The sequence below is a fragment of the Rattus rattus genome, chromosome 5 (genome assembly GCF_011064425.1).
Source record: "Rattus rattus isolate New Zealand chromosome 5, Rrattus_CSIRO_v1, whole genome shotgun sequence".
Taxonomy (NCBI): Eukaryota; Metazoa; Chordata; class Mammalia; order Rodentia; family Muridae; genus Rattus; species Rattus rattus.
In genome coordinates, this window is record NC_046158.1 from 64892414 (window position 1) to 64918290 (window position 25877).

The following is a 25877-nucleotide window of genomic DNA, read 5'->3' on the forward strand; positions in this document are numbered from 1 at the left end:
CACAGGCTGTTCTAACACAATATCCAGGTTTAATTCCTATTCCCTGTGATAGCCCACAACCAAGTGTAACCACAGCTCCAAGGGAATCTGAAGCCTTTGGCAAGTGTTGCACAAAAATACACACAGGCAAAACTCCCATCTCTAATCAAGTTAAGAAAAGAAGACTGAGCTGGTGAGCAGTCATAGACCTACCAGTCATGTCCTTTAGTGGTAATATACTGCTGTAGTTACTTCGTTACAAATGTATTAAACAAAGTCATCAAGATGAATATTTTTTTAAGTTTTTAAAAACCCAATAGACTTCTTATTAAACTTTACACGTATGTGTGAGATACTAGTGATTAAATCTACAGCCTTTAGAAAGGACTGAAAGAACTTGAAGGGACTCGAGACCCCATATGAACAACAATGCCAAGCAACCACAGCTTCCAGGGACTAAGCCAATGGACTGACCCCTGGGCTCCAACCTCATAGGTAGCAATGAATAGCCTAGTAAGAGCACCAGTGGAAGGGGAAGCCCTTGGTCCTGCCAAGACTGAACCCCGAGTGAACGTGATTGTTGGGGGGAGGATGGGGAGGGGAAGCCCATATAGAAGAGGAGGGGGAGGGATTAGGGGGATGTTGGCCTGGGAACCGGGAAAGGGAATAACAATCGAAATGTAAATAAGTAATACTCAAGTTAATAAAGATGAAAAAAAAAATCTATAGCCTTGCCTACTAGACAAGTCCATTTCCACTGAGCTATGTCCATGGACCAACTCCACCTTTGCTGATTAAATAATATGAGTGTGTTACTTCAAAATACAAAATCAATGAATCAATGATCCTCTCTCTTCCCCCTCCCCTTTTTATTTATTAAAAATTTGAGTTTGAGGCTGACCTTGAACTTGCTATCCTGGTACTTACTTCAGACTCCCAAATTCTTGGAATTAGGGCATATCTGTATTTTGTTTTGAGCAGGATCTCACTGTGTAGCCCTGGCTACCTAGAACTCACTGTAGACCAAGCTGCCCTTGGACTCACAGACATCTACCGACCTCTGCCTCCTGAGTACTGGAAGTGTATTTATTTGCTTTTTCTGTTTTGTTTTGTAACTTTTGAGACAGTCTCTATGAAACCCTGGTTGACCATCAACTCACTATGTAGACCAGGCCAGCTTTGAACTCAACAAAAATTTACCTACCTCTACCCCCTGAGTGCTGGAACTTGTCATCACATCTGGCAATACATGTTTGCCTAGTAGTGATAGTATTTAGCATGCTGGAGAAGTGTTTCAGTGGTTAAGAGTAAGCGCTTGTTGCCATTTTAGAGGACACGGGTTAAATTCCTTCATAGTGGCTTACAACCTTAGTATAACTCCAGTTCCAGAGAATCTGACGTCCCCTTCTGATGGACACATATGCTATGCATACATGACGGCAAATTAAATCTTTAAATATATAATAGCTTTTTTTTTTTTTTTTTTGGTTTTTTTTTTTTTTTCGGAGCTGGGGACCGAACCCAGGGCCTTCTGCTTCCTAGGTAAGCGCTCACCGCTGAGCTAAATCCCAGCCCTATAATAGCATTTTAAAAGTGAGACGGAGACAGACAGAGTGGCTTTTAGTGGTAAGAGCACTGGCTGCAAACCTGAGTTCAGTCCCCAAGCCACGTGCAGAAGCAAAGAATCGTTTTCTGAAAGTCGTTCTCTGACCTCTGTATTTGTGCACATGTGTACAAGATAGATGTTTAAAGAGAGTGTGTGTGTGTGTGTGTGTGTGTGTGTGTGTGTGTGTGTGTGTGTGTGTATTAAAAATGTTTTTCTGAATGAGAAAATTTAAGAAAAATGTTAAATAATTGCTCAAAATTTAGATTTGACTGCCAGGCTTGATGTATGCCTATAATCTAGCAACTTGGAAGGCAGAGGCAGGCGGATCTCTGAGTTGAGACCAGTCTAGTCCACATAATGAGTTCTAAGACAGCCAGGGCTACATATAGACACCCTGTCTCAAAAAACTAAAACAGATTAAGAAAATTAACTGAGAATTCTAATGTAGTGTGGGTTTTCTTAAGCGATTTGCTTCTATTTTAGCTTTCCCTAGTCAATGCATCCTGATTTATAGTAACTAGAATTGAAATGAACTTTTTCCTTGTTGAAACAGTCTCATGTAGCCCAAGACTCAAAACTGCTGAGGTTAAAGGTGTTTTTGTCCCACTATGTCCAACCTTTGAACGATCTCTTGTAAGTTATTTTGTGTTTTACTATTTATCTCTTCAGGCTCTGGAATGTTTCTGTCAGGCAGCATCTGAAGTGGGCAAAGAAGAATTCTTAGATCGCTTGATCCGAACAGAGGACGGGGAGATTGTGTCCACCCCCAAGTTGCAGTATTATGATAAGGTACAGTGTTGTGCTTGGGCTCTCCTTAAACACTCTGTACAGAAGTGCATCTCAAATACATTGTCTTGGTATTTCTCTCATGGAGGAAGTATGTCTGTTAGCACAAGTTTAACTGGTACTCTGATTTGGTCCATTTGTAGCTCAGTCCTAGATAGGCATCTTGGAAGAGTCAAAGTATTCCAGCTAGGCGTGGGGGTAAGGTAGTGATGCCCTCACCTGTCCCTCCTCCTTCTTCAGTGGGTTATGTTTACATGACCAACTATAAAACTTTGTTCTGTGTGTGTGTGTGCGTGTGTGTGCGTGCGCACGCGCACGCATGTATGTGTGAGTTAATAGCATGTACCCATAAACGCTTTTGAGAGGCTGAAGTTGGGGAATCACTTTAGGCTAGGCAGCCCAACACCTGCTTGGAAAGTATAATGAGATTCTATCTCATTTTTTAAAAGGTGGAAATACAGCTTACTATCAGAGCCTTTGTCTAGTGTTTGAGGCTCTACGTTTGAACCATAGGAAGAAAAAATACCACTTAAGCACAAAAGATCCATGTTGAAGACAGTATATTAACTGCAAGTACAAACTTGAAGAAAAGCTATACCTAGCATTTCTACCCTTGACCTACAACTTCATCAGCTACATTACTACAGTCACAGATATAACCAGTCTGATAACTCACCAAAAAACAATGGAACTTTTTAAAAATGTAATTTTAAACGAAGTAAACCTTGAACCATGATGTACCACTTCAAGATAACTATGGAACAATAAATTTTTTAAGGATATATATGATCACAATAGATTTGTTAAAGCTACTTTAGAAAATTCATTGTCTAAATCAATTATGGTATAAATCTATACTAAAAGATATACTTATTTAATGAAAGATTTTAAGTTACTTTCCAAGTAGTAGTACTCATAAAAGTAATGGGTGTGGTATATGTATGGGCATGCTCTTCACGGAAGGCGGAGATCGACTTCATGTGTCTTCCAGTGTCACACTCTATCTTTTCATCTTTATTGTATTTTAGATTTAATTCTAAGGGGTTGGGGATTTAGCTCAGTGGTAGAGCGCTTGCTAGGCCCTGGGTTCGGTCCCCAGCTCCGAAAAAAAGAAAAAAAAAAAAAAAAAAGATTTAATTCTAGTTCTTTAAATTCTATCTTTGTGAATGTTCTGCCTGCATGTATGTAAGTATACCATGTGCTGCATGCCTGGTGCCTGCAGACGTCAGAAGCCAGAGGATCCTCTGCAACTAGATTTGGGGTAGAAACTGTACCCAACTCGTCTACAATAGAAGGAAGTGCTCTTAACTGCTGAGCCATCTTTCCAGCCCCTCCATTCTCTTTCCTTTTCTTTTAAGAGTATTTATCTTTTTATGTACAAGGCTCCTCACCCCACCCCCATATATGTATATGTACTGTTTGTGTGTTTGGTGCCCACAGAAGTCAGAAAAGGGCTTCTGGAACAGAATAAAGAATGCTTGTGAGCCACCATATGAATGCTAAAAATAAGATTCAGGTCCTCTGCAGGAGCAACAAAGCACCTCTCCACCGCCACCACCCGTGTTTTCCTAGTCTGGAGATTTGGTTTTGTTTATGTCTGTGTGAGTGCATATCACATGGGTGGTGCCCTCAGAGGCTAGAGAAAGGAGTCTGTTCCTCTGGTGCCAGAGTTACAAGTGGTTGTGAGCTGCTATGCAGTGCTAGAGACCAAACTGGTTTCCTGGAAGAACAGGATAGATTCTTAACCCCCAAGTTGTCTTCCCAGTCCCTCTCTCTTATTTGTGAGGCAGGGTCTCTCACTGAACAAAGCCAGCCACTTTGGCTCGATTGCCTGGCCATTAAACAACCCCAGCATCTACCATTCTCTGCCTCCCACTGCTAGGCTCACTGTTACATGCTGCCACACCCTCCCTGCCTTTCCATCAGTGTGGGCATGCAGCGGCATATTAGATTAGGGTGATCAACCTGTAGTAAAATTCATTGTACTTGTTCTTTCAAAGTCGCTTCCCTGATCCTAGGGTGGGAAAGAAGCTAGACAGACAGACAGACAGACAGACATGAATGTATATATGTATCTGTGTGTGTATATACATACACATAAACACACATGTATATATGGTAATATTGACATATATTGAAATGGGAAATGACTTTCAAAAAATCCGTACATGAGAGATATATTTGGTGATATTGCTAAATATTTGATAAAAGTAAGATGTATCAAGGGGATAGATGAAGGAATGTTAACTTTATTATCAAAATATCTTGGAAACTGGTGGTTTCAGTGTAAAGATTTGGATCCCAAGACTCTTAAGTGAACTTGGCCAGGTTATTCTTTTTTTTAAGATATATTTATTTATTTTCTATATATGAGTATACTGTAGCTGTCTTCAGACACACCAGAAGAGGGCATCGGATCCCATTATAGATGGTTGCGAGCCACCATGTGGTTGCTTGGGCTTGAACTCAGGACCTCTGGAAGAGCAGTCAGTGCTCTTGACCACTGAGCCATCTCTCCAGCCCAGACAGGTTATTCTTTACTGATAATCTGAAAGTCTTCATCCAGTGCCGTGAGGGTAGTAGTTACCATATAAGTCTTCTATAATCAGAGTGATTCTTGTCCTCTCAGCTTACTGGATGCAAGTGTAATGACATAGACATATCTGGATCTTAGAACTTTTTCATTACTTCATCACATCTGTCAGTAGGGAAAGAAAAATGCACATGCCTATGGTCTCAATACTTGGGAGACTGAGGCATGAGGGTTACTTGAACTCAGAAATTCCATTCAATCTGGCAGTAGAGTAGGGCTTCATCTATAAATTAAATAAGTGGAACAGGACAACTATATGCCCTGCATAATCTATTATTCATTAATAGTGGTTCTTACCAATGTTCTATAGAGAATGTTTGGATCATCTCTTAAATGTCATCTGTATGTTTCAATCTAACACTTGCAAACAAAATTAATCTGTAACTAGAGCCAGTCATCATTCTAGTAGCATTTTCCTGTAAAACAAATAGATTTCACACTGACTGGTAGGTGTGCGAGTGGGTGGTTGGTCGTTTAGCTGGTTGGTTAGTTTTCGATACAGTATCTTATGTAGCCCATGGCTGAACTCACTGTCGTTCTTGTTCCTCCTCCCTCCACATCCTAACTCTGGGATTATGGACATGCTCTAATGCCCAGCTCAGCTGGGAGATCTTAACTATTACCCAGATTGTCCTGTCCATCCTGGCGCCGCCTCCTCTTTGTAGTGCTAGTTCACTGCCCAGTTCTAAACACTCGGCTGCCACGGTCTCACCTAATTCTCTTTTCTGAATAGTTGAGAACCATTGCAGTGCTACTGCTGAGCCACTTTGCCAGCCCCCAGTCACGTGAGTTGTAATGGAAATGTCTTAACTTTCTAGGTTTTACGTCTGCTAGACGTTGTTGGATTGCCTGAGCTGGTTATTCAGCTCGCTACATCAGCAATTACTGAAGCGGGTGATGACTGGAAAAGTCAGGTAAAAATTTACTAAATTTAGTTGTTTTTCCTTAAGATCAGCTGTGAATTTGGCATGTTAATTTATGTTGTTCTTTTTTGATATTTCACTTAGGCTACTTTAAGAACATGCATTTTCAAACATCATTTGGACTTGGGTCACAATAGCCAAGCATATGAGGCCTTAACCCAAATTCCTGACTCCAGCAGGTAATCTCTCAGACGTTTGTAGAGAAGGCAGTTTCCCAGCCCTGTTTAACTCACTGAGACAACTCACCTTCATCTGCTTCTTTCCTTCTAGGCAGTTAGACTGTTTGCGGCAGCTGGTGGTCGTTCTTTGTGAACGCTCCCAACTGCAGGATCTTGTAGAGTTTCCCTATGTGAATCTGCATAATGAAGTAAGTAACTCGTCCACTGTTGTCTAGTAGCAAGTCTCTTGGCTGCCATGATTGCTACTGACTTCAACATCTTTTGTTAGGTTGTGGGAATCATTGAGTCGCGTGCCAGAGCTGTGGACCTTATGACTCACAATTACTATGAACTCCTCTATGCTTTTCACATTTACCGCCATAACTACCGAAAAGGTGAGCCACTGGACCAGAGCCTTGGTGTTAAAGCAACTTTATCAGTTTAACCATATTTCCAAAAACATTGTGTATAGGACATGTGTTTTAATTATATATAAGGTATAATAATGTCCAATAGCATTGCAAGTTTATATATATTGGCTTTCATTCTATAACATTACAAGTGATTTAAAGTAAACTGGTACTGGAATAAACTCCATTTTCTGCCTGACTATAAAGAGAGTATTGAGCACTTTGTGCTCCTTAGTTTTAGTTCTGTACCCTTGACTGTCTCCCTTTTTAATTTTGTTTCTTAGAATAAAATCATAACTGCTTAAATGTACTTAGGTTACCTGAATATAATAGTCTTCCTTATTATCAGTGGTTTAATTGTCCTATCCCTTCAACATTATACAAATTAAAAAGATCACAATTTATCCAGGCAGTGATGGCTCGCACACCTTTAGTCCCAGCACACAGAAGGCAGACAGAGGTAGGCAGATCTCTGAGCTTGAGGCCAGCCTGTTCTACAAAGCAAGTTCTAGCACAGTCAGAACTGCACAAAAAAAGACCCCGCCTCCAAAAAACAAAACAAAAAAGTATGTTATAGGTATCATGACTCTATACATGGTTACTGCAATGACTATGGGTGTTATCTGTTCTCTTTTAAGACAAGGCCTTACTAGGCAACCCTGTCTGTCTCTGAACTCACTAGGTAGCCCATGCTGGCCTCAAGCTCAGAGCTCTATCTGCCTCCTGGGCGCTGGTGTTAAAGGCTGTACCACCATGCTGGCAACATTCTCTTATCCCAACAAAAATAAAAGTAAAACGAGAGCTTAGTAGTTAAGAGTGCTTGCTGGACAATGGTAAGGTCCTAAGTGCACAGAACACTAGGTGATAGACAGACAGACAGATAGACAAATGTCCATACACTTTTAAACAAGTAAAAAGCAACCACTAAATGGTCAGTTTTCTGCCATGTGCATTTTATCAGTCTTTCGAAAAGGACTGTAGGGCCTGGAGAGATGGGTCAGCACTGAAACCTTACACTTCTGTTACTTAGGACTCGGGTTTGGGTACCACCCTACATCAGGTAGCTCAGTTACTAGCTCCAGGGATCTGATGTTCTATATGGGCACTTACACACATGTGACATACAGCTCCTTCCATCGTATATACAACATTAAAACTGAAAAAATAAAATCTGAAGAAAAAAAACAGGAAATTTGTTTTATTTTGTTTTTGTTTTATTAAGACAGAATCCTAAAGTATGCCTTAGTGTGATCTCCACCTACGCTGCCTCGGGCAGCCAAATAGTCGTGGTAGAGACACACATCTCTCACTACTCCTGGCTAGTTTATGCATTCTGAAAGGTACAGGTTAGTTGCCCAACATGGATGCTGGGAACTGAACTCACGTCATTGACAAGAGTAGTACAGCTCTAAACCCTAGGCCTTCTCTTCTTGTAGGATCTTAATAAATTTATTCTGTGCACACGTGCCATGGCAGACTTATGGAAATCAGGAAATTTACAGGAGTCAGTTCTGTCCTCTGGCCATGTGGGTTCCAGGAGTCAAACAGAGGTTGTCAGAAGTGCCTTTATTCACAGAGCCTGTGCTAGAGGGTTTCACTATTGACCCAGGCCTTAGGCAAAAGCTCTAAAACTGAGCTACGTACGTCTAGCCTTGGTTTTCCCCCTGTATTTTAGCTGTTTGTAAGCGTAAGCGAAGTGTTTAGAGACACTCCAAGTGTTTTACGGTCACTCTCCTAAAAAACTGAAGCTCCATGCCCCTGCACTCCCTGAGTCCATTCCTAGCACATGCTGTCCTGGTGGCCTCCTCTGAACCTGCTCTACTGCTGAGCTCCTTGTCTTTGGAAATGACTTATTTCATTCAATTAGCTTTACTTTAGGGTTCATCCTTAGAGCTGCATGTTAGAATTTCCTCTCTATTTCCCCTTTTAACATTGAATTAATATGGTGTGGTGATGGAGAACCTGCTCATCATGTATGGAAGCTCTGACTTTTTTTTTTAATTGTATGTGCATTGGTGTTATTTACCTACATGCATACCTGTATAAGAGTGTTACACGGGTCTTGGAGTTACACATAGTTGTGAACTGCCATATGGGTGCTCTTATTTACTGAGCCATCTCTCTAACCACTGAGGCTCTGATTTGATTGCCAGCACCACTACACTCCCTAAAAATGTTATAGGTGTGTTAATCTATCATGTTTTGCCTGCCCATCCATCAGCAGGTCTGTGAATCACTTCTACATTTCGGATGTAGTGAATAATGCTGCATTGTAACCTCATCTTGGCCTTGCTTTCCAAAGCCAGATGCGGGGTGAGGACAGCAGCACAGCTAGTAGAGCGCTCAGTCAGCAGGCGCAGGCCTGAGGACTTGGTATGAACTTAGAACCCACCTAAATCTGGGCCATGGCCAGCTAGTTGAGCCTAACTGCTTGCTCCAGACCAACAGGAGATCCTACCTTCAAAACAAAGTACATGGCTCCTGAACACCACCACCCACATTTGTCCTCTGGCCTTCTATACACACAAACTACAGAGAGACACAAAAATAAATAGCTAGACATGGTGGTTCTTGCTTAATACACTGCTTGGGAGGTAAATCAGGACTAAGAACTTACAGTCATCTTTACCTAAAGCGAATTCAAGGCCACCCAGGACTCTTAGCTTCTGTACTTTTTACATTCCCCAAAAAGATGCTTGCCACAAAGGAATACTCCATATCCTCATCACAGTTTTTGTGTGTGACTTTTAAGTTACACTCAATTTTGCCTCATGGTATTAGTGCCTCGTGTGTAATAGATTCTGTTTGTGTCTGTAGAAATATTTTTTGTCTAATTTACTCTTATCTCTTAGCTGGTACAGTGATGTTTGAATATGGTATGCGTCTTGGCAGAGAGGTTCGAACTCTCGGGGGACTTGAGAAGCAAGGCAACTGTTACCTGGCTGCTATTAATTGTTTACGGCTTATTCGTCCAGAGTATGCGTGGATTGTACAGCCAGCCTCTGGGGCAGTGGTATGAAAACTTTTCTTTGGGGGATTTTTTTCATTGTTATAAGGTTTTTGTCCTTTCAACTGTTACCATCTCATTTTGTTTTCAAGCGTCTACTGAGGGTGCAGGTGGTGGTGGCACATACCTATGACTCAGGAACTGAAGATGGGGGGTGGGGGAGAGAGGCTTAAAGGCCAACCTCACCCCCGTCCGGAATTAAGGCTACCCTGGGGTACATAAGACCCTGTCTCAAAAATAGTGTTTAATAAATGATAGTGCTTTTAATTTTAGTCTTGGTTTAATTGCATTAGAGAAGTCAGTTTTTCCTATCCTGCGGATAGTTTTTCTGTTACACAGTGTCAGAATTGACTAAGCTATTGCCCAAGGTTCCCAGTGAGTGATAGAACGACGGAGCAGGGAAAATGAGAATGATTTATATACAGATCAAGTTATGACCGCGGGCTAAAACGTGTGAGCAGACAGACTCCTTGACAAACAGCTCCACTTTGTTATTATGGTTACAGAACCCCTATGAAAGGAGATATGCCAATGGAAATAAAAGTAGCTCCTTGCCGGGTATCAAAAATTCTATCGATAATTTAAACAAGAATGCTCTAATCACAGTTAATACTATAAAAATGAAATACTATTTTAACAGTTAAGTCATTGGTTTTTGTTTTTCAGTCTGATCGCCCTGGAGCATCTCCTAAGAGGAATCATGATGGCGAGTGCACAGCTGCCCCAAGTGAGCCAGGGATTTCTGATCTGTGGATAGTAGCCATTGTTATAGTTCAGTAGGCATGGATTAAGGTCATGGGGGGGGGGTGTTACAGTGATTAATATAGACAGGAGGTAACATTACTTATATACAATATTACAAATATCTTACATAGTCATTACCTATGGTAAAATTACCTCATTTTACTTTAGTTTCACCGTTCTAATCACCTAAAGATTTTGAAAATACTATACTGTCACATAATAAATGAAAATTGCTTTAGAAAGTATTTCTTTGTGTTTAGGAAATAGTTCAGTGGATAAGCTGCCTGTCGTGCAAGCATGAGGACCTGAGTTCAGATCCCCAGCATCCACATTAAAAGCCAAGTATATGGTGTGCTTCTGTAACCTAGCATTACAGAAGAGACAGAAAGATCCTGAGAGCTCACTGGCCAGCTAGTCTTGCCCAGTTGGTGATCTTTAATAGAGCCACGTGTGGTGACACATGCCTCTAGTCCCAGTCCCCTGGGACAGAGACAAGTGTGTCTGTGGGTTGGAGGCCAGTCTGGTGGACATAAGTTCCATGCTAGTCGGGGCCATGTACTGAGGGGTTGGGAGAGGGGAGGTAGAAAACAAAGTCGTGTTGCTTACTGTGTTCAGGTCAACTCAGTACCGTGCATCTCCATCGGGATCCTTTATTACAGACCAGAGGATGATGGTCTTTCCCAAAGAGCCTGAACTCCAGATTTAATCCTGCCTCTCCCACTTAGGCAGTTATAACAGCTAAATAAGTTACACGTTTGAGACACTAAGCACTCCCCAACTACAGGTTTAGATTCTAATCCATTGTTTGAGTCAGCTGTGTATATACAAGGGGACATTGCTTAATTTTTACTGATTCCTCTTTTTTCTTCATTTCTTCCTCTATACCTTGGAAAATTAAAGTGAGAGACTTTGTCATACCTCACTCCCCCAAAAGTGGAATGTTATTTAATATCCCCCTGAAATTGATAAATTCATCTAATAGACACTCCTTATTCTTGGAATAATAAAATTTATTTGTTTTCCAGCCAATCGGCAGATTGAAATTCTAGAATTGGAAGACCTCGAGAAAGAGTGTTCTTTAGCGCGAATTCGCCTCACATTGGCACGGCATGATCCATCAGCAATTGCCATTGCAGGTAGGGACTTAGCTGCTAACCCACCTGACCGGGATGCAGGCCAGACAGTGTGTTACTAAGGCAGAGATGCTTGTCAACAGTCAAAGCTTTCAGTCCTGTTTATACATGCCTGTAGGTACACTGAGTAGCCATATTCCATTTCCACAGGAAGTTCGTCAGCAAAGGAGATGAGCACGCTCTTGGTTCAGGCTGGCCTCTTTGACACTGCCATATCACTCTGTCAGACTTTTAAGCTTCCATTAACACCGGTCTTTGAAGGGCTTGCTTTCAAGTAAGTAAAAATATGTTTTAATGGCCTTAATTTTCTTTTTCTTTTCTTTTTTTTATAAGATTTATTTTTTTATTGTATGCATATGAATACATTATCACTGTCTGCAGACACACAAGAAGAGGCCATTGGATCCCAAATGGTTGTGAGCTATCATGTGGTTGCTGGGAATTGAACTCAAGACAAGCATTCAGTGCTCTTAACCACTGAGCCATCTCTCTAGCTCCAGTAGCTTTAGTTTCCTAATGCAGAGATTCTATTATTAAGTGTCAAACAGTTATCAGAACTGTTATAAAGAAATGCTCTGTTTGGTTTTTGCAAGAATTTTTAAAATTTTTGCTAGCTTATAGTTTTATTTTACTTAAAAAAATCTTTACTGGGAATGGTGGAGCACATCTCCAGTGCCAGCACTTGAGAAGTAAAACAGGAAAATTGGTCCAAGGCCAGTCTTAGCTATGTAAGACTTTTAAACTTTTTTAAATTTTTAAATTTTAAAATTAAAAAAAATCTTGATCTTTGACCTTTTGTTGAGAAGACACTGAATTAGATAACCATGATGGTGTTCATGCTAGTTGAGTCATGTGCTCTTTTCAGTCCTCTGGCTCTTGGAGTCATTTTTGAAAATTATTCCTCGTTTCCTCCTCCTTGTATGTTCATGTGTGTGCCAGAAGACCGTATTCCTTGGAAGCTATCCACCTTGATTTTTGAGGCGTTGTCTCTCACTGGGGCCTGGGGCTTGCCTGTTAGAATGGGTTGGTAGCCAGTGGCTTAGGAGCTCTCCTTTTCTACCTTCCCAACACTGAGTTACTGGCATGCTATGATGCCCAGCTCTTGATTTGGCTGCTGGGGACCAAACTTGTGTTCTACACTTGTATAGCAAGCACTTTAACTACTGAGCTAGAGTATTGTCCCTAAAATTAATTATGAGCTGGAAGTTTAACACAGGATACCCTTACTTAACATGTGTAGGGTCCTTCGTAGATTCTGTTCCTAGCAATTATTTTTTGAGCCAAGGTTTTTCTCTATATAGCCCAGGCTGGATTTTCAGTGAAACTTTTTATTTTGGTTTGTTGATACAGGACTGTCCTGGAACTCACTCTGTAGACCAGGCTGGCCTCTAACTCAAAGATCCACCTGCCTCTGCCTCTGCCTCCTGAGAGCTGAATCAAAGACATGCACCACTACCACCTGGCTTAAAATTGTCTTATCTGCCGAGTTGTAAAAGCAAAATAAAGCGGCTCACTTCAGCATTTGGTTATTGGTATGGGACTATTTTCATTGCAGGTGCATTAAGTTGCAGTTTGGAGGAGAAGCAGCACAGGGAGAAGCCTGGGCCTGGCTAGCAGCCAATCAGCTCTCTTCTGTCATCACCACCAAGGAGTCCAGGTATAGATAGCCCTAGGCCTAAATAGACTCACCTTCGGCAAAGCTGTCGCGCTCTTTTCCCTGAATGAATAACTTTCTTTAAAAAAAGAGTTATGTGTGTGGATCTCTTGGCTAAATGTATGTAAACCGTTGGTGACCAGGATCAAAACTGGAATTATGGATGGCTGTGAGCCACCATGGAGGTGCTGGGAACTAAAGCCAGTTCCACTACAAGAGCCACAAGTGCCTTTAACTGCTGGACCATCTCTCCTGCCCCAGGAATAGTGCTTTATGCTGACCATACTTTTATTTCTTGCTCCTTTTTTAAAAGGAGGAGGGTAATTTGAGGTTTCTCGTTACTTTGAACTATAATTTCACTATGAACCCATCACTGTTCTCAAAGTCTCAATTCCCCTGCCTCACCCTCCTGAGCAATGAGATTGTTTACAGGCCTGCAATGTCAGACCTGCCTTACCTAGGGTTTGTGAGATGTTTTTGTTTTTGTTTTTAAGATTTTTAATTTTTTTTGTTATGGTGTGTCTGTGTGTTCAAGTTATAGGAAGTTGTAAGCCACCTGGTATTGATGCTAGGAACCAAATTGGGACCCACTTCTCAAAACCATTACACTGGGGATGGTGTTTGCCATCCTATGGGCTGAAGAAATGGTTCAGGCAGTTCCCACCACTCATGTTGGCTAGCTCACAACCACCTGTAACTGCAACTTCTAGGGATCTGACGCTATATTCTGCCTGGCCTCTACAGATACTTATAGACATGTATATATACACACATAACATGTATAGACATAAATAAAAATAAATTTTGTTTTGTTTTGTTTTTTCTTTTCTTTTCTTTTTTTTTTTTTTTTCTGAGCTGGGGACCGAACCCAGGGCCTTGCGCTCGCTAGGCAAGTGCTCTACCGCTGAGCTAAATCCCCAACCCCATAAATTTTGTTTTAAAATGTTTCTAGCCAGTAATAGACATGCCTTTAATCCCAGCATTTGTAAGGCAAAGGTAGGTGATTTCTGGGAGTCCTGGTCTACAAATGGAGGTCCAGGACAGCCAGGGTTGTTACATAGAGAAACCCTATCTTGAAAAAACTTCTAACACATTAACTTGGAAGGACCATTTCAAGTCACGGCTTGTTTTACTCTTTATTATTAGTGGGAGACAGACACAAATGCCACATGTGAAGGTCAGAGAAGTAGTTAGCAGTTAGTTTTTTCCTACTGCTTTAACCTGGGTTCTATAACCTAACTCAGGTCTCTAGACTTACTCAGAAAGTGTCCTTTACCCAGTGAGCCATCTCGCATTGGCTGATAACAGTTTGGGACTTGCTTTTGTTTTAATTTTTATTGGCATTTATTTGGAGAGTGAACAGGTCTGCCTTGGAGTATGTGCAGGTTCAGGGACAACTTTCAGAAGTCAGTTCTCTTGATCTCCACCTACTGACTGCTGTAATGTAGGCATTGCCACTATATCTGCCTCTGTAGCAGTTCTCTGTTACTAGTTTTAAATACTGAATTAGAACATCAAATTTTTTACATGAGAGACTGGACTTTTAATAGGCTCAGTAGTTATAAGTATTTGCTGCTCGTGCAGAGAACCAGATTTGGTTTGCAATGTCTATATGGTGGCTTATAACATAGTTCCAGGGAGGATCCAACACCTTCTTTTGGCCTTCATGGGTACCAGAAACACACATTGTGCATATATATACATGCAGACAAATATTCCTATACAAAGGAAAATGTTTTAGTTGATTTCTACATGAATGTATTGTTTGGTCAGTTTTGGGGACCAAGAGCAGTGATATGAGCCAATTCCTTTTTTTCTTTAAACTCCTAACCAAGGAATTAAATAGAAAAGTAAATCTTAACTTACTTAATTTTAAAATGTTTTTATTAGCTCATCTAATTTCTAGTTACCATTTAGCTATATTATCAACTCAGTTGTTAGCTGGAGAGATGACTCAGCAGTTAAGAGCATAAACACCTTTTATGGAGGACCCTAATTTGATTCCCTGGTACATGGTGGAAAAGAGAGTCAACTCCCAAAAGTGTCCTGTAATTTCTAAATGGATGCTGTAGCTTATGAGCCACACACAAGGTGGATGGTTGGGGGGGGGGGACTTTACTTCGGTATTGTCTGCTTATGATCACAGCACTCACAAGAGTCTTAAAAGTCTTGTCTTCACAGTAAGGCCTAATTCCTTAACTAAGTAATTAGTTTCTAATGAACTAATAGAATAGGAGTCTGAACTCCCTTGTCCTTTTTTTCAAGTGCTACAGATGAAGCATGGAGGCTATTATCAACTTACTTGGAAAGATACAAAGTCCAGAATAACTTGTATCACCACTGTGTGATTAACAAGTTGTTATCTCATGGAGTTCCTCTGCCTAATTGGCTTATAAATAGTTACAAGGTACGTGATATTGAGGTGGGGTAATAATTTGGGAAATTGCTGACTTACAAGCCAGTCGTTGTGGCAGTACTTGGGAGTTGGAGGCAAGAGGACTTCAAAGATAGCCAAAGTGAGTTCAGGGCTAGCCTAGGCTAAATGAGACACTGTCAAAAGAAGTGGGAGATAAGGGAGAATTCACTGGCTTAAATGCTTTGATTCTCAATCATCTCTAACAGGACTAAAACAGTTTATCTTAATTTCCACATATAGTACTGAGGATTTCATAGGCTAGTAATTAGATTAATACCTAGTTCTGTGCTCATGAATAGTGAGCTCATAATTAGAATAAAGAATATATTTCATGGAACAGTATCTACTGTCATTGCTTAAAACCTTGACAGCAATGAGTAAAATGTTTCCCAGTTAATAACAGTGTTTTACCTATTAGTCTGTTGTCTGTTCCATGAAGAGGTACCTGGGCAGCTTAGCATTTTAGAGAAAGAAGATTTTGCTCACAGTTTTATAAACTAAATGTCCAAGAACACATGGCTCATTATTTTGGCCTCCAGTAAGAACCATCTGTGCTGTTATAGCTTATCACAGTGTGGTGGGAATGAACAGAACATAATATGGTCATGTCTTCAGACAGGAAGCCAGGGGGCAATACAGCCTCCCTGGTCATTCATAACTGCTCACTCTCCTGAGAACCATCTTTTTTTTTTTTTTTTTTTTTTGGTTCTTTTTTTTTCGAGCTGGGGACCAACCCAGGGCCTTGCGCTTCCTAGGTAAGCGCTCTACCGCTGAGCTAAATCCCCAGCCCCCTGAGAACCATCTTAATCTCGTCAGAGTGGAAAGACACCCTCCTTGATCTAACATCCCTCACTGGGTCCCATTTCTCAAAGGTCCTCCAGTCCCTGTGCTACCATATTGGGGGCCAAACCTCCAACATATGATTCACATGTGAACTATACAAGATCATCTATAGCAAAATGGTTTGAATGGTAGCTTCTTTAAAATATCAATTCCTTGGTCTTATGTCAGACTACAAAGTCCAATTACCTGGAGCCAGGAACCAGAACTCCACATTTTGACAAACTTCTGTTTTTGTGGTTGTTTGGTGGGTTGGTTGGTTGGTGGGTTGGTTGTTGGGTTTGGTGGGTGGGTGGGTGGGTGGGTGGGTGGGTTGGTTGGTGGGTGGGTTGGTTGGTTGGTGGGTTGGGTTGGTGGGTAGGTGGGTTGGTGGGGTGGTGGGTGGGTTGGTTGGTGGGTTGGTTGGTGGGTGGGTGGGTTGGTTGGAGAAAGGGTCCCACTGTAGCCCTAGCTAACCTAAAACTCACTGTCAACCAGGCTGGGCTTGAACTCGGAAATCCACCAGCCTCCACCTCCAGGATGGGGAATAAAAGTGTATAACACTAAGCCAAGTTGTTACTGTTTTAATGCTTCACGAGCAGTTATGAATGACCAGGGAGGCTGAATTGCCCCCTGGCTTCCTGTCTGATGACATGACCATATTATGCTCTGTTCATTCCCACACACTGCAGTAAGCTACGATGTAAGAGCACAGTTTCATGAATGTATATGTTCTTTATCATTCCAGTTTTAGTATATATGCTGCTGAGCCAAGAGCTTCTGATTTGGTTTAGATGGACACTTATTTAACAATAATATGAAGCACTTTCAGTGGGATAAGGAATCTGAAAGTTATTAATAGTAAAATTGGTTAGATATTTATAATTACAGATCTTAGAAGGCTGCGTAGAGGATTACTGTAAGTTGAAGGCCAACCTGGCTGGTCTAATAGCAAAACCCTGTCTCAAAAAAAAAAAAAAAAAAAAAAAACAAAGTGGAAAAGCAGCAGTTCAGTTGGTAGAGTGCTTGCCTGGCATGTAGGAAGCATTGAGCTCAAGCCCTGCATAAAGTAGATGTGGTCCACATAGAGTGTCAAAAGCTCGAGGTCAGCCTTTGCTACATGAAACCTGCCATAAAAAAGGGGAAAAGAAAGTAGAGAAAAATAGCTAAAGTGGGAAAAGTAAAATTGAGATTACATCAGAAGAGAGGAGGCATCCTCACTATACTAGAGTACAGGATCCTACTATAATAAAGTACAGAGGACCCAGACATGGTGGCTCATGCATTTAATCCAAGCACTTGGGAGGCAGAGGCAAGTAGATCTCTCAGATTGAGGCCAGCCTGGTCTACAGAGTGAGTTCCAGGATAGCCAAGGCTACACAGAGAAACCTTCTCAAAAAAAAAAATCACAGCATTCTCATTGTCTTATTGCTGTGAACAGACACTATAACCAAGGCAACTCTGATAAGGACATTTAATTGGGGCTGGCTTACAGGTTCAGAGGTTCAATCCATTATCATCAAGGCAGGAACATGGCAGCATCTAGACAGACATGGTGTAGGAGGAGCTAAAAGCTCTACATCTTGTTCTGAAGGGAAACAGAAGACTGACTTCCAGGCGCTAGAATGAGGGTCTTAAAGTTCATACCCACAGTGACACACCCACTCCAACAGGGCCACACCTAATAGTGCCACTCCCTGGGCCAGGCATATTCAAACCACCACACTCATAAAAAAGCTTCAGAACCGAGGGTACTTTCTGTCACCTTGAGTAATACAGAGTTAAAGCTGTGCTGATTTTGCATTTCGTTATTTCTGAGAATTAATGCATATATCCTGTCGCTTTAGTGCTCAGCATTCCTGAGAAAACATGTTGACATGACTAATGTAAAACTCAAATGGGGACAAGTTAAAACATGTCTTAGATCACAAAACAGAAGAAAAAAACCACTTAACAGACAGTGTTACAGTGTGCCTGGGGGAACTGGGCTCATGGGAACTTTAGATTTTACTCTAAGGAACAGACGGATAAACTCAGGTGCTCACTCACACTAAGAACCTTTTTTAAAATTGTTTGGTTGGTTGGTTTGAGGCAGGACTGTGTAGCTCCACCTGCCTAGATGTGTATGTTATAAGTTGGAATAAAAGTGTATTGAAAAAGTTCATAGGAAAACCTGACTATTTGTTGATGTAGAAGCAATCAACATATGTTTTGGTAATACATTTAGGTATTCGTGCGTTTGGTTTCTTGGATAATTTCCAAACATTCTGAAGGCAGCACTGTTAAGCTCTGTTTCAAAGTGGGGTAGACATGATTATAATTGTTGCTTTTTACAGAAAGTCGATGCTGCTGAGTTGCTTCGCCTTTACCTGAACTATGACCTTTTAGAAGAAGCCGTGGATTTGGTCTCTGAATATGTAGATGCTGTATTGGGAAAAGGACATCAGTACTTTGGAATTGAGGTAGTGCATATGAGTGTTTCCTTTTGCTTGTGTGTTATCTCACTAAGGAAGTATCTAAAATAAATTGCATATATTAATATGCTTAGCCTTTACTAAGTATATTATTTATAGTAAGTATATATTTAGTTATATAGTGAAATGTTGATTCTCCAAGAATCTCTAGGTTTTTTGGCTTGATATTTTTATTTGTTTTTAAGATTTATTTTTAATCATGTGTGTACGCCACATGCCTGTGGGTCTCTGAGGAGGCCAGGGGTATGGGGTCCTTTGGAATTGGAGTCACAGGTAATGGAGAGCTGCCTAGTAATACAGGCGCCAGGAGCTGGAGTCAGGTCTAGAAAAGTAATGGACTTTTTTTTTTTTTGGAGACAGGGATTCTCTATGAGAACTCATTCTGCAGACCAGGCTGGCCTAAAACTCACAGAGATCCACCTGCATCTGTCTCCCTATTGCTGAGATTAAAGGCATGTGCCACCACCACCTAGCCACCCTTTTCTTTTTTCTTAAGTATTTTTATTTTTCTCTCTCTCTCTTTTTAGTTTAAAATATTTTATAATTTTTTATTAAATTATTTTTTACATTCCAAATGTTGCCCCCCATCCCAGTATCCCCCACCATGAGTTCTTTACCCTGTCCCCTTTGCCTTTAAGAGAGTGTTCCCCCACCCACCCCTACCTCATCACCACCCACCCACCCTCAACACTCCCCTTCCCTGGGGCATCAAGTCTCTACAGTATTAGGTGCATATTAGGGTTAGTTGATACTGTTGTTCTTTCGGTGGGCTTGCCATCCCTTTTAGCTTCTTCAATCCTTCCTCCAACTCTTCCATAGGAGCCCCAACCTCAGTCCAATGCATCTGTCTCAGTCAGCTGCTGGTAGAAAGTCCCAGAGACCTCAGATGGGAGAGGTTCCCAGGACTCAAAATGGGCATGACCTTAGCTGAAATACCCAACAGTGAGAACCTGAAGAGATTGCCTCCAGTACATAAACAGGGCCCCCAGTAGAGGGATGGGGCCACCCACCTACCTTCAATCGTTTTGTTCCTGTCTAAAGGAAATTCAGGGACAAAAATGGAGCTGAGACTAAAGGAAAGGCCATCAAGTTATTGGCCCAAATTGGGACCCATTCCATGGGCAGGCACTATGTAGCCCCAAATTGAATTCAGTTACATAGGTAGCAAATGCCTTTGCTATCTCACCAGCCCCATACAATTTCTTAATGGTGGCACGGGTGGAGTTTAAAGTATTTCATGTATAGAGTCTTGCAAAAGCAACTACCTAGAAGAAATGGTCTCATTTTAATAAATTTTCTTTCCTTTATTAAATGACATTTTCTTTCAGTTTCCACTGTCAGCAACAGCCCCGATGGTGTGGCTCCCATACTCTTCTATTGACCAGCTTCTCCAGGCTCTGGGAGAGAACAGTGCCAATAGTCACAACATTATAGTAAGTAAACTCTTGTTATTTTCAACAACTCTCTACTGGCAAGGACACGCTAGAGCATGAGTACTACGTCTCTAGGAGGAGAGGGAGGACAAAGTCATTATTGCCCCTACTGTGCTGCACCGCCACCCCTTTATAAATAAGGGTCTAAGCAATCTAAGCAACCATGTCCAAAAGTCTTAAGAAATCATGTGGGCTTCAGGAATACAGAGACATTGACTTAGACTCTTTTTTTTTTTTTTTTAAGATTTATGTATTTATTTTATGTATGTGAGTACACTTTAACAGTCTTCAGACACACCAGAAGAGGGCATCAGATCACATTACAGATGGTTGTGAGCCACCATGTGGGTTCTGGGAATTGAACTCAGGGCCTCTGGAAGAGCAGCCAGTGCTTTTAATCACTGAGCCCATCTCTCCAGACACCGACTTAGACTCTTGAAAAGGTGTTTAGCAAAGCAGACAGACAATAAAATAAACAGTAGTATTTGCTTGCTCAATCATTATACAGATGACTTTTGTTTACTAAAGTGTCTCCTAACCCTATCAACTAAAACTAATGAAACATAGTTGTAAACCACTTCCTACAGTAGCACACACCTGTGTCCTAGCTACTGAGGCATAGGCAAGGAATCAGTCCCTTGATTTAGCAGTTCAGGGTCAGCCTAGGCAGCATAAGAAGATGGCATCTGGGCAAGGCTGAGTAAAGCGTTCATTCAGAGTATGAGCTGCTTGCTTTGCTTGTTGTCCAACCCCCGTCTGCTTTCAGTGCTCCTCTGGATGTTGTAGTTTGCTCTAGCTGCTCTCAAGCTTAGGATGTCCTACCCTGTGCTTCCCACCCAGGGCTGGGGTACAGGCGTGTGACACTACACCCATACTAAACTGTTTTTACAGTGTGGATTAAGCAAGGAAGAAGGCAAGACAGTCCTAAAAGTTAGTTGCTATCAGCTGGACCTATCAATTTAAAATAAGCACAATAAATATTAGTCTTATAATTTACTGTGGAGCTAATTAACTATTAAATCAGTTACAGTGTCTCATTCTGGAATTCTTTCATTAAAAGTTCTGGTACGGGTATGGAGAGGTGGTTCAGTGGTTAAGAGCACCAGCTGCTCTTCCAGAGGACCAGGGTTCATTTCCCAGCACCCACATGATAGCTCACAACTGTCTGTAACTCCAGTTCCAGGGGATCTGATACTCTCACACAAACATACACACACATTCATATAGGCAAAACACCAATATAAATGTAATAATAAATTGTTTAAAGTAATTTGTTTAAAATAAAATAAAAATAAGTTGTTTAAAAAAAAATTCTGGGGGTCGGGGATTTAGCTCAGCGGTAGAGCACTTGAAGGCCCTGGGTTCAGTCCCCAGCTCCGAGAAAAAAAAAAAAAATTCTGGTGTTGACTCACACCTTAATCCCAGGACTTGGGAGGCAGAGGTAGTCGGATCTCTGAGTTTGAGGCCAGCCTGGTCTACATAATGAGTTCCAGGACAGCCAGGGCTACATAGTGAGACCTTGTCTCAAAAAAAAGTGGGGAAAAAAAGAAAAATACTGATGTGGCCTATTGTGGTAGGATATGGAGAAGAAGAGTCAAGAGGGTTGTGAGTTTGAGCATACATTTTCATAAGCACGGCATTGTGGTGCACAGCTTTAATCCTAGGGAGATAGATAATCTGTGAGTTAGGGCCAGCCAGGGTTATGCACCGAGACCTTGTCTCGGAAGTGAAACAAAAACTGGTGTGCTTGTCTCATAAATAAATGAATATATACATATACACATGAAAATTACAAATATACACAGTGGTGTAACTGAGTTGGAGATAATCGCTCAGTAGTAGAGTCATTACCTAGTGTACATAAGTGTTTGAGATCCACAAGAACACAAAATTGTGGTTTGCAGCTGGGTGTGATAGCCACTGGGAGGCAGAGGCAGGCGAATCTCTTGAGTTCAAGACCAGCCTGATCCACAGAGTTCCAAGACAACCAGAACAGGACTACACAAAGAAGCTCTGTCTTGAAAAAATGAAAAAACAGCATCAGCAAAAATAATAATACTATATTTTGCATATTTAGAAAATGTATTACGGGGTTGGGGATTTAGCTCAGTTGTAGAGCGCTTGCCTAGGAAGCGCAAGGCCCTGGGTTCGGTCCCCAGCTCCGAAAAAAAGAACCAAAAATAAAAAAAGAAAGAAAAGAAAATGTATTACAAAAACAAGAATGATGATTACATGTAGCAGAGAAGGGTCAGTTCTCTGTAAAATCTCAGAACAGAATAATGAAGCAGACAACTAACGTCTCTCATAGGTTGTCAGTCAGACTCCACTGTTGTGTATAATGACTTCTTTCTTTTCCCTTACAGCTGTCCCAGAAAATTCTTGACAAACTAGAAGACTACCAGCAAAAAGTCGACAAGGCAACACGAGATTTACTGTACCGTCGGGACTTGTGATCGGGATAGCTGCTCAGCCTTTGTAACCTTGGTGCCTCTTAGGCTTAAGACTACAGAAACCCTGTCCTCAGGGCCAGTTTTGATGACTGTAAATGATGTGTACGGCGCCTGAGTCTGCATTCTGCACAACATAAGAGAACAAAAGTCAGGACCGACCCTGTGCTTGCTTGTGGTGCTAACATGGTTTCTGCTTTTCAAACTTCGTCTCTAACAGCTGCTTTTGTATATGATTCTCAACCTTTTTCAGAGTTTATATTTTTTTAAACTACCGAAGCCATCCTTTATCTGCAAACAAAAAAGTCACCTTCACTTTCCGTAATAGCTATGATTGTTGGCTTGTTATAGCTGACCACCAAACTGTCACTGTGTATCTTTTCATTTTTCCTTATCTTTTTGTATTTCAGTGGGATTGATTTGGTCCAGAACTGACATATATTTTCTGTATTGCAAACAAAGGCTAGTGGTTTTACATAATGCTTTCATTATTTATTGTAGAGTTTTCATGTGACCTTCAATAAAGTATTAGGTGATATGCATAGATTAAGCATAAATTATGACCAGCTTTTTAAGGAAAATATATTTTGAATCTGGCTCTAAAGCTAAAGTTGAGTAAACATCAGAAAAAGATTAATGTCCACCATCTATAAAAGAAACAGATTTTCATTTTCAAAATGTATTTATGTGATTTACTAATCAAGCTGGACTTGATCCTACAGTTAGTGTGATAATATATTGGACCAAAACAGAATTTTATTGGTCAGAATCAGAAACATTCGTGCAAACAGACTTTGGGAAAGGTGAAAAATAATAAAAATATCCTTTGATTTTATTCTGTATATTAAGATTTATCTTTCAAGGGAACAGTCTATACACTATTTGAATGAATGCCCTTTGACTTTTGTGTTTTTTATAAACTTTAGAATTTACACTATCCACAACCTAGTTGTGTTACATAGTTTATAGCTCTACAGTGCTTAATATGACATGCTAGGGATTGGCCCCGTGATTCAGTCGTAGTCTGAAAATAGCAAACCCTGTTTCGGCCATATCTGAAGAGCAACAAGTAAGAGGACACTGATGCTGCCTCAGCAGTTCACACAGCACTGACGCTTTCCCTGTGCTAGCCCTCCTGTCAGAGCAGTCTGGTCTTCCATTTACCTCTACCCGTCTCACTGTGATTCCAGCCAGAGCAAAGGGAACTTGTGCTCTCACACAGTTTGCACGCCACTGTGGGTCTGTGTTTGTGTTTACTGTACCCTTTGAGATTTTATTAGTCCACAGTATTATGACCTTTGTCTGGTTTTGGTGGGTTTTTTTTTCCCTACTCTTGTGATTTTTCTGTCAGAAAGTATTATTTAAAGGTTCTCTGAGAATCTAGAGAAATGGCTCAGTGGTTAGGCAGGCTGGCCATGAGTAAGTTCTGTTGGGCCAGGAGTGTGGAGCTCACAATAGAACATTTGCTTAGCAGATCCAAGGCTCTCAATTGCCAGCCCCAGAAGGTATGTAGTAAAATGGAACTGCAATGGCTGTAAGAGATGTTGTTTCTGTTATACTGAATTTGGTAGGGCTGGCTGCCAAGGCCTCTGTTTAACCCCAATACCACAGAGGGAGAGGGAAAATGATAGTAGCACTGAGTTCTCATACTGATAATTTTTATTGTCATTATTGTAGCCCCAATGTTTGCTATACAAATCTTGTGTAGTGTATACAAACAACACTATTTTAATAATTCCTTTCCTTTGCCAGCCTTCCTCACTAGAGCTTAAGATCCTTGGGGTCTGCCAGGATAAGTGTTGACACACCTTTAATCCTAGTGTTCATGAGGCAGAGGCAGGAGGCCCTCTGTGAGTCTTGAGACCGGCCTGAGGTACATAGTGAGCTATGGCTATGTAGAGAGACCCTGTCTCAGAAAAAAAGAAAAAGAACCATTGGATTAGTAGTCACCAGTTCAGGACCAGCCTTTGTCCCTATTGTGACTCCCTCAAGTTAACTATTTAGTACTTCTCAAAGTCCTGGCTATTTTGTCTCTTAAAACTTCACTGAACATGCAGGGTAAACAAGCGTTCAAAAAAAGAGAAAACAAAATTACAGGCTTGGAGAGATGGCTCAGCTCTTAGGAGTACCAGAGTTCAATTCCCAGTATCACCAACAACCAGCTCTTAAGCTCCAGGGAATCTATAGCCTTCTGGTCTCCTGAAGAACCTGTGTATGTAGAACAGAGGCAGAGACAAGTGGATCTCTGTGAGTCTGAGGCCAGCCTGGTCTACATAGTAATACCATTTCAAACAACAGCAATAGCAAAAACTACAGCAAATGTACCTCAAAGAAAGACCTTTTCCATTTCCCCCAACATAAGGTTTCATGTATCCCAGGCTGGCCTAGAACTCACTATAACTGAAGATGACCTTGAATTTCTGATCCTTTTGCCTCTGGCTCAGAAGTGTTAGGATTAGTTATAAACCACCACATCCAGTTTATGTAATGTTAGGATCCAACCCAGGTCTCTGTATACTATAGTCAAGTACTCTGCCAACTGAGCTGCAGTTCAAGCTCTAATTGAAGACCTTAATTGGCTGTTTGAGGTTATAGAGTCAAGTAACTCCCCATTCTGTGAAACATGCTGTAGGGCTAGTGAGTGTTGTGTCAGTAAAGTATCAGCTTGATGACCTGAGTCCAGTCTCCTAGAACCCAGATTTTAAAAGGCTAGACATAGTCATATATGCTGGTAATACCCATGCTGGAGGATAGAGACATGGATCCCTGGGGTGCTGGCCAGCCAGACTAGCCTACTTAGTAAGATCCAGACCAGGAGAGATCTTGACTCAAAAACAAAACAAGGACAGCTCCTGCAAAATGGCACCTGAGACCTGACTTTGACCTCTGGCCACCGTATACATTTATACACATAGAGGTAAACTCACAAACAAATATGTATAATGTTGAGCTCAGTGGACGCTAATTTTTAGCAAGAGAGGGGCCTAGCAAGATGGCTCAGTCGGAAAAGGTGCCTTCTGCCAAGCACAGTTTGGTCCCCAAGGTAAAAGACAACCAATTCCTGCAAGTAGTCCTCTGACCTCAACACATGAGGCACATGCATAACACACACACACACACACACATCTAAAAATAAATGTGAGGGGTTGGGGATTTAGCTCAGTGGTAGAGCGCTTGCCTAGGAAGCGCAAGGCCCTGGGTTCGGTCCCCAGCTCCGAAAAAAAAAAGAACCAAAATAAATAAATAAATAAATAAATAAATAAATAAATAAATAAATGTGAAAAGCAATTTGCAC

The 25877-nt window shown here is 41.2% G+C and overlaps 1 protein-coding gene across 1 annotated transcript in view; it reads left to right on the top strand.

The window, feature by feature from the left end:
- The window catches only part of Nup160 (nucleoporin 160), a 54776-nt gene extending 31257 nt beyond the window's left edge, over positions 1-23519 (top strand). The window contains exons 23-36 of the mRNA XM_032903621.1: positions 2255-2374; positions 5783-5878; positions 5972-6066; positions 6158-6254; positions 6335-6440; positions 9308-9468; positions 10129-10189; positions 11232-11342; positions 11490-11613; positions 12895-12996; positions 15259-15400; positions 18565-18690; positions 20031-20135; positions 22499-23519. Of these exons, the coding sequence (XP_032759512.1) occupies positions 2255-2374; positions 5783-5878; positions 5972-6066; positions 6158-6254; positions 6335-6440; positions 9308-9468; positions 10129-10189; positions 11232-11342; positions 11490-11613; positions 12895-12996; positions 15259-15400; positions 18565-18690; positions 20031-20135; positions 22499-22588 (1536 nt within the window). The 3' untranslated portion in view covers positions 22589-23519. The remainder of the gene's footprint in view (positions 1-2254; positions 2375-5782; positions 5879-5971; positions 6067-6157; positions 6255-6334; positions 6441-9307; positions 9469-10128; positions 10190-11231; positions 11343-11489; positions 11614-12894; positions 12997-15258; positions 15401-18564; positions 18691-20030; positions 20136-22498) is intronic.
- The last annotated feature ends 2358 nt before the right edge of the window (positions 23520-25877 follow it).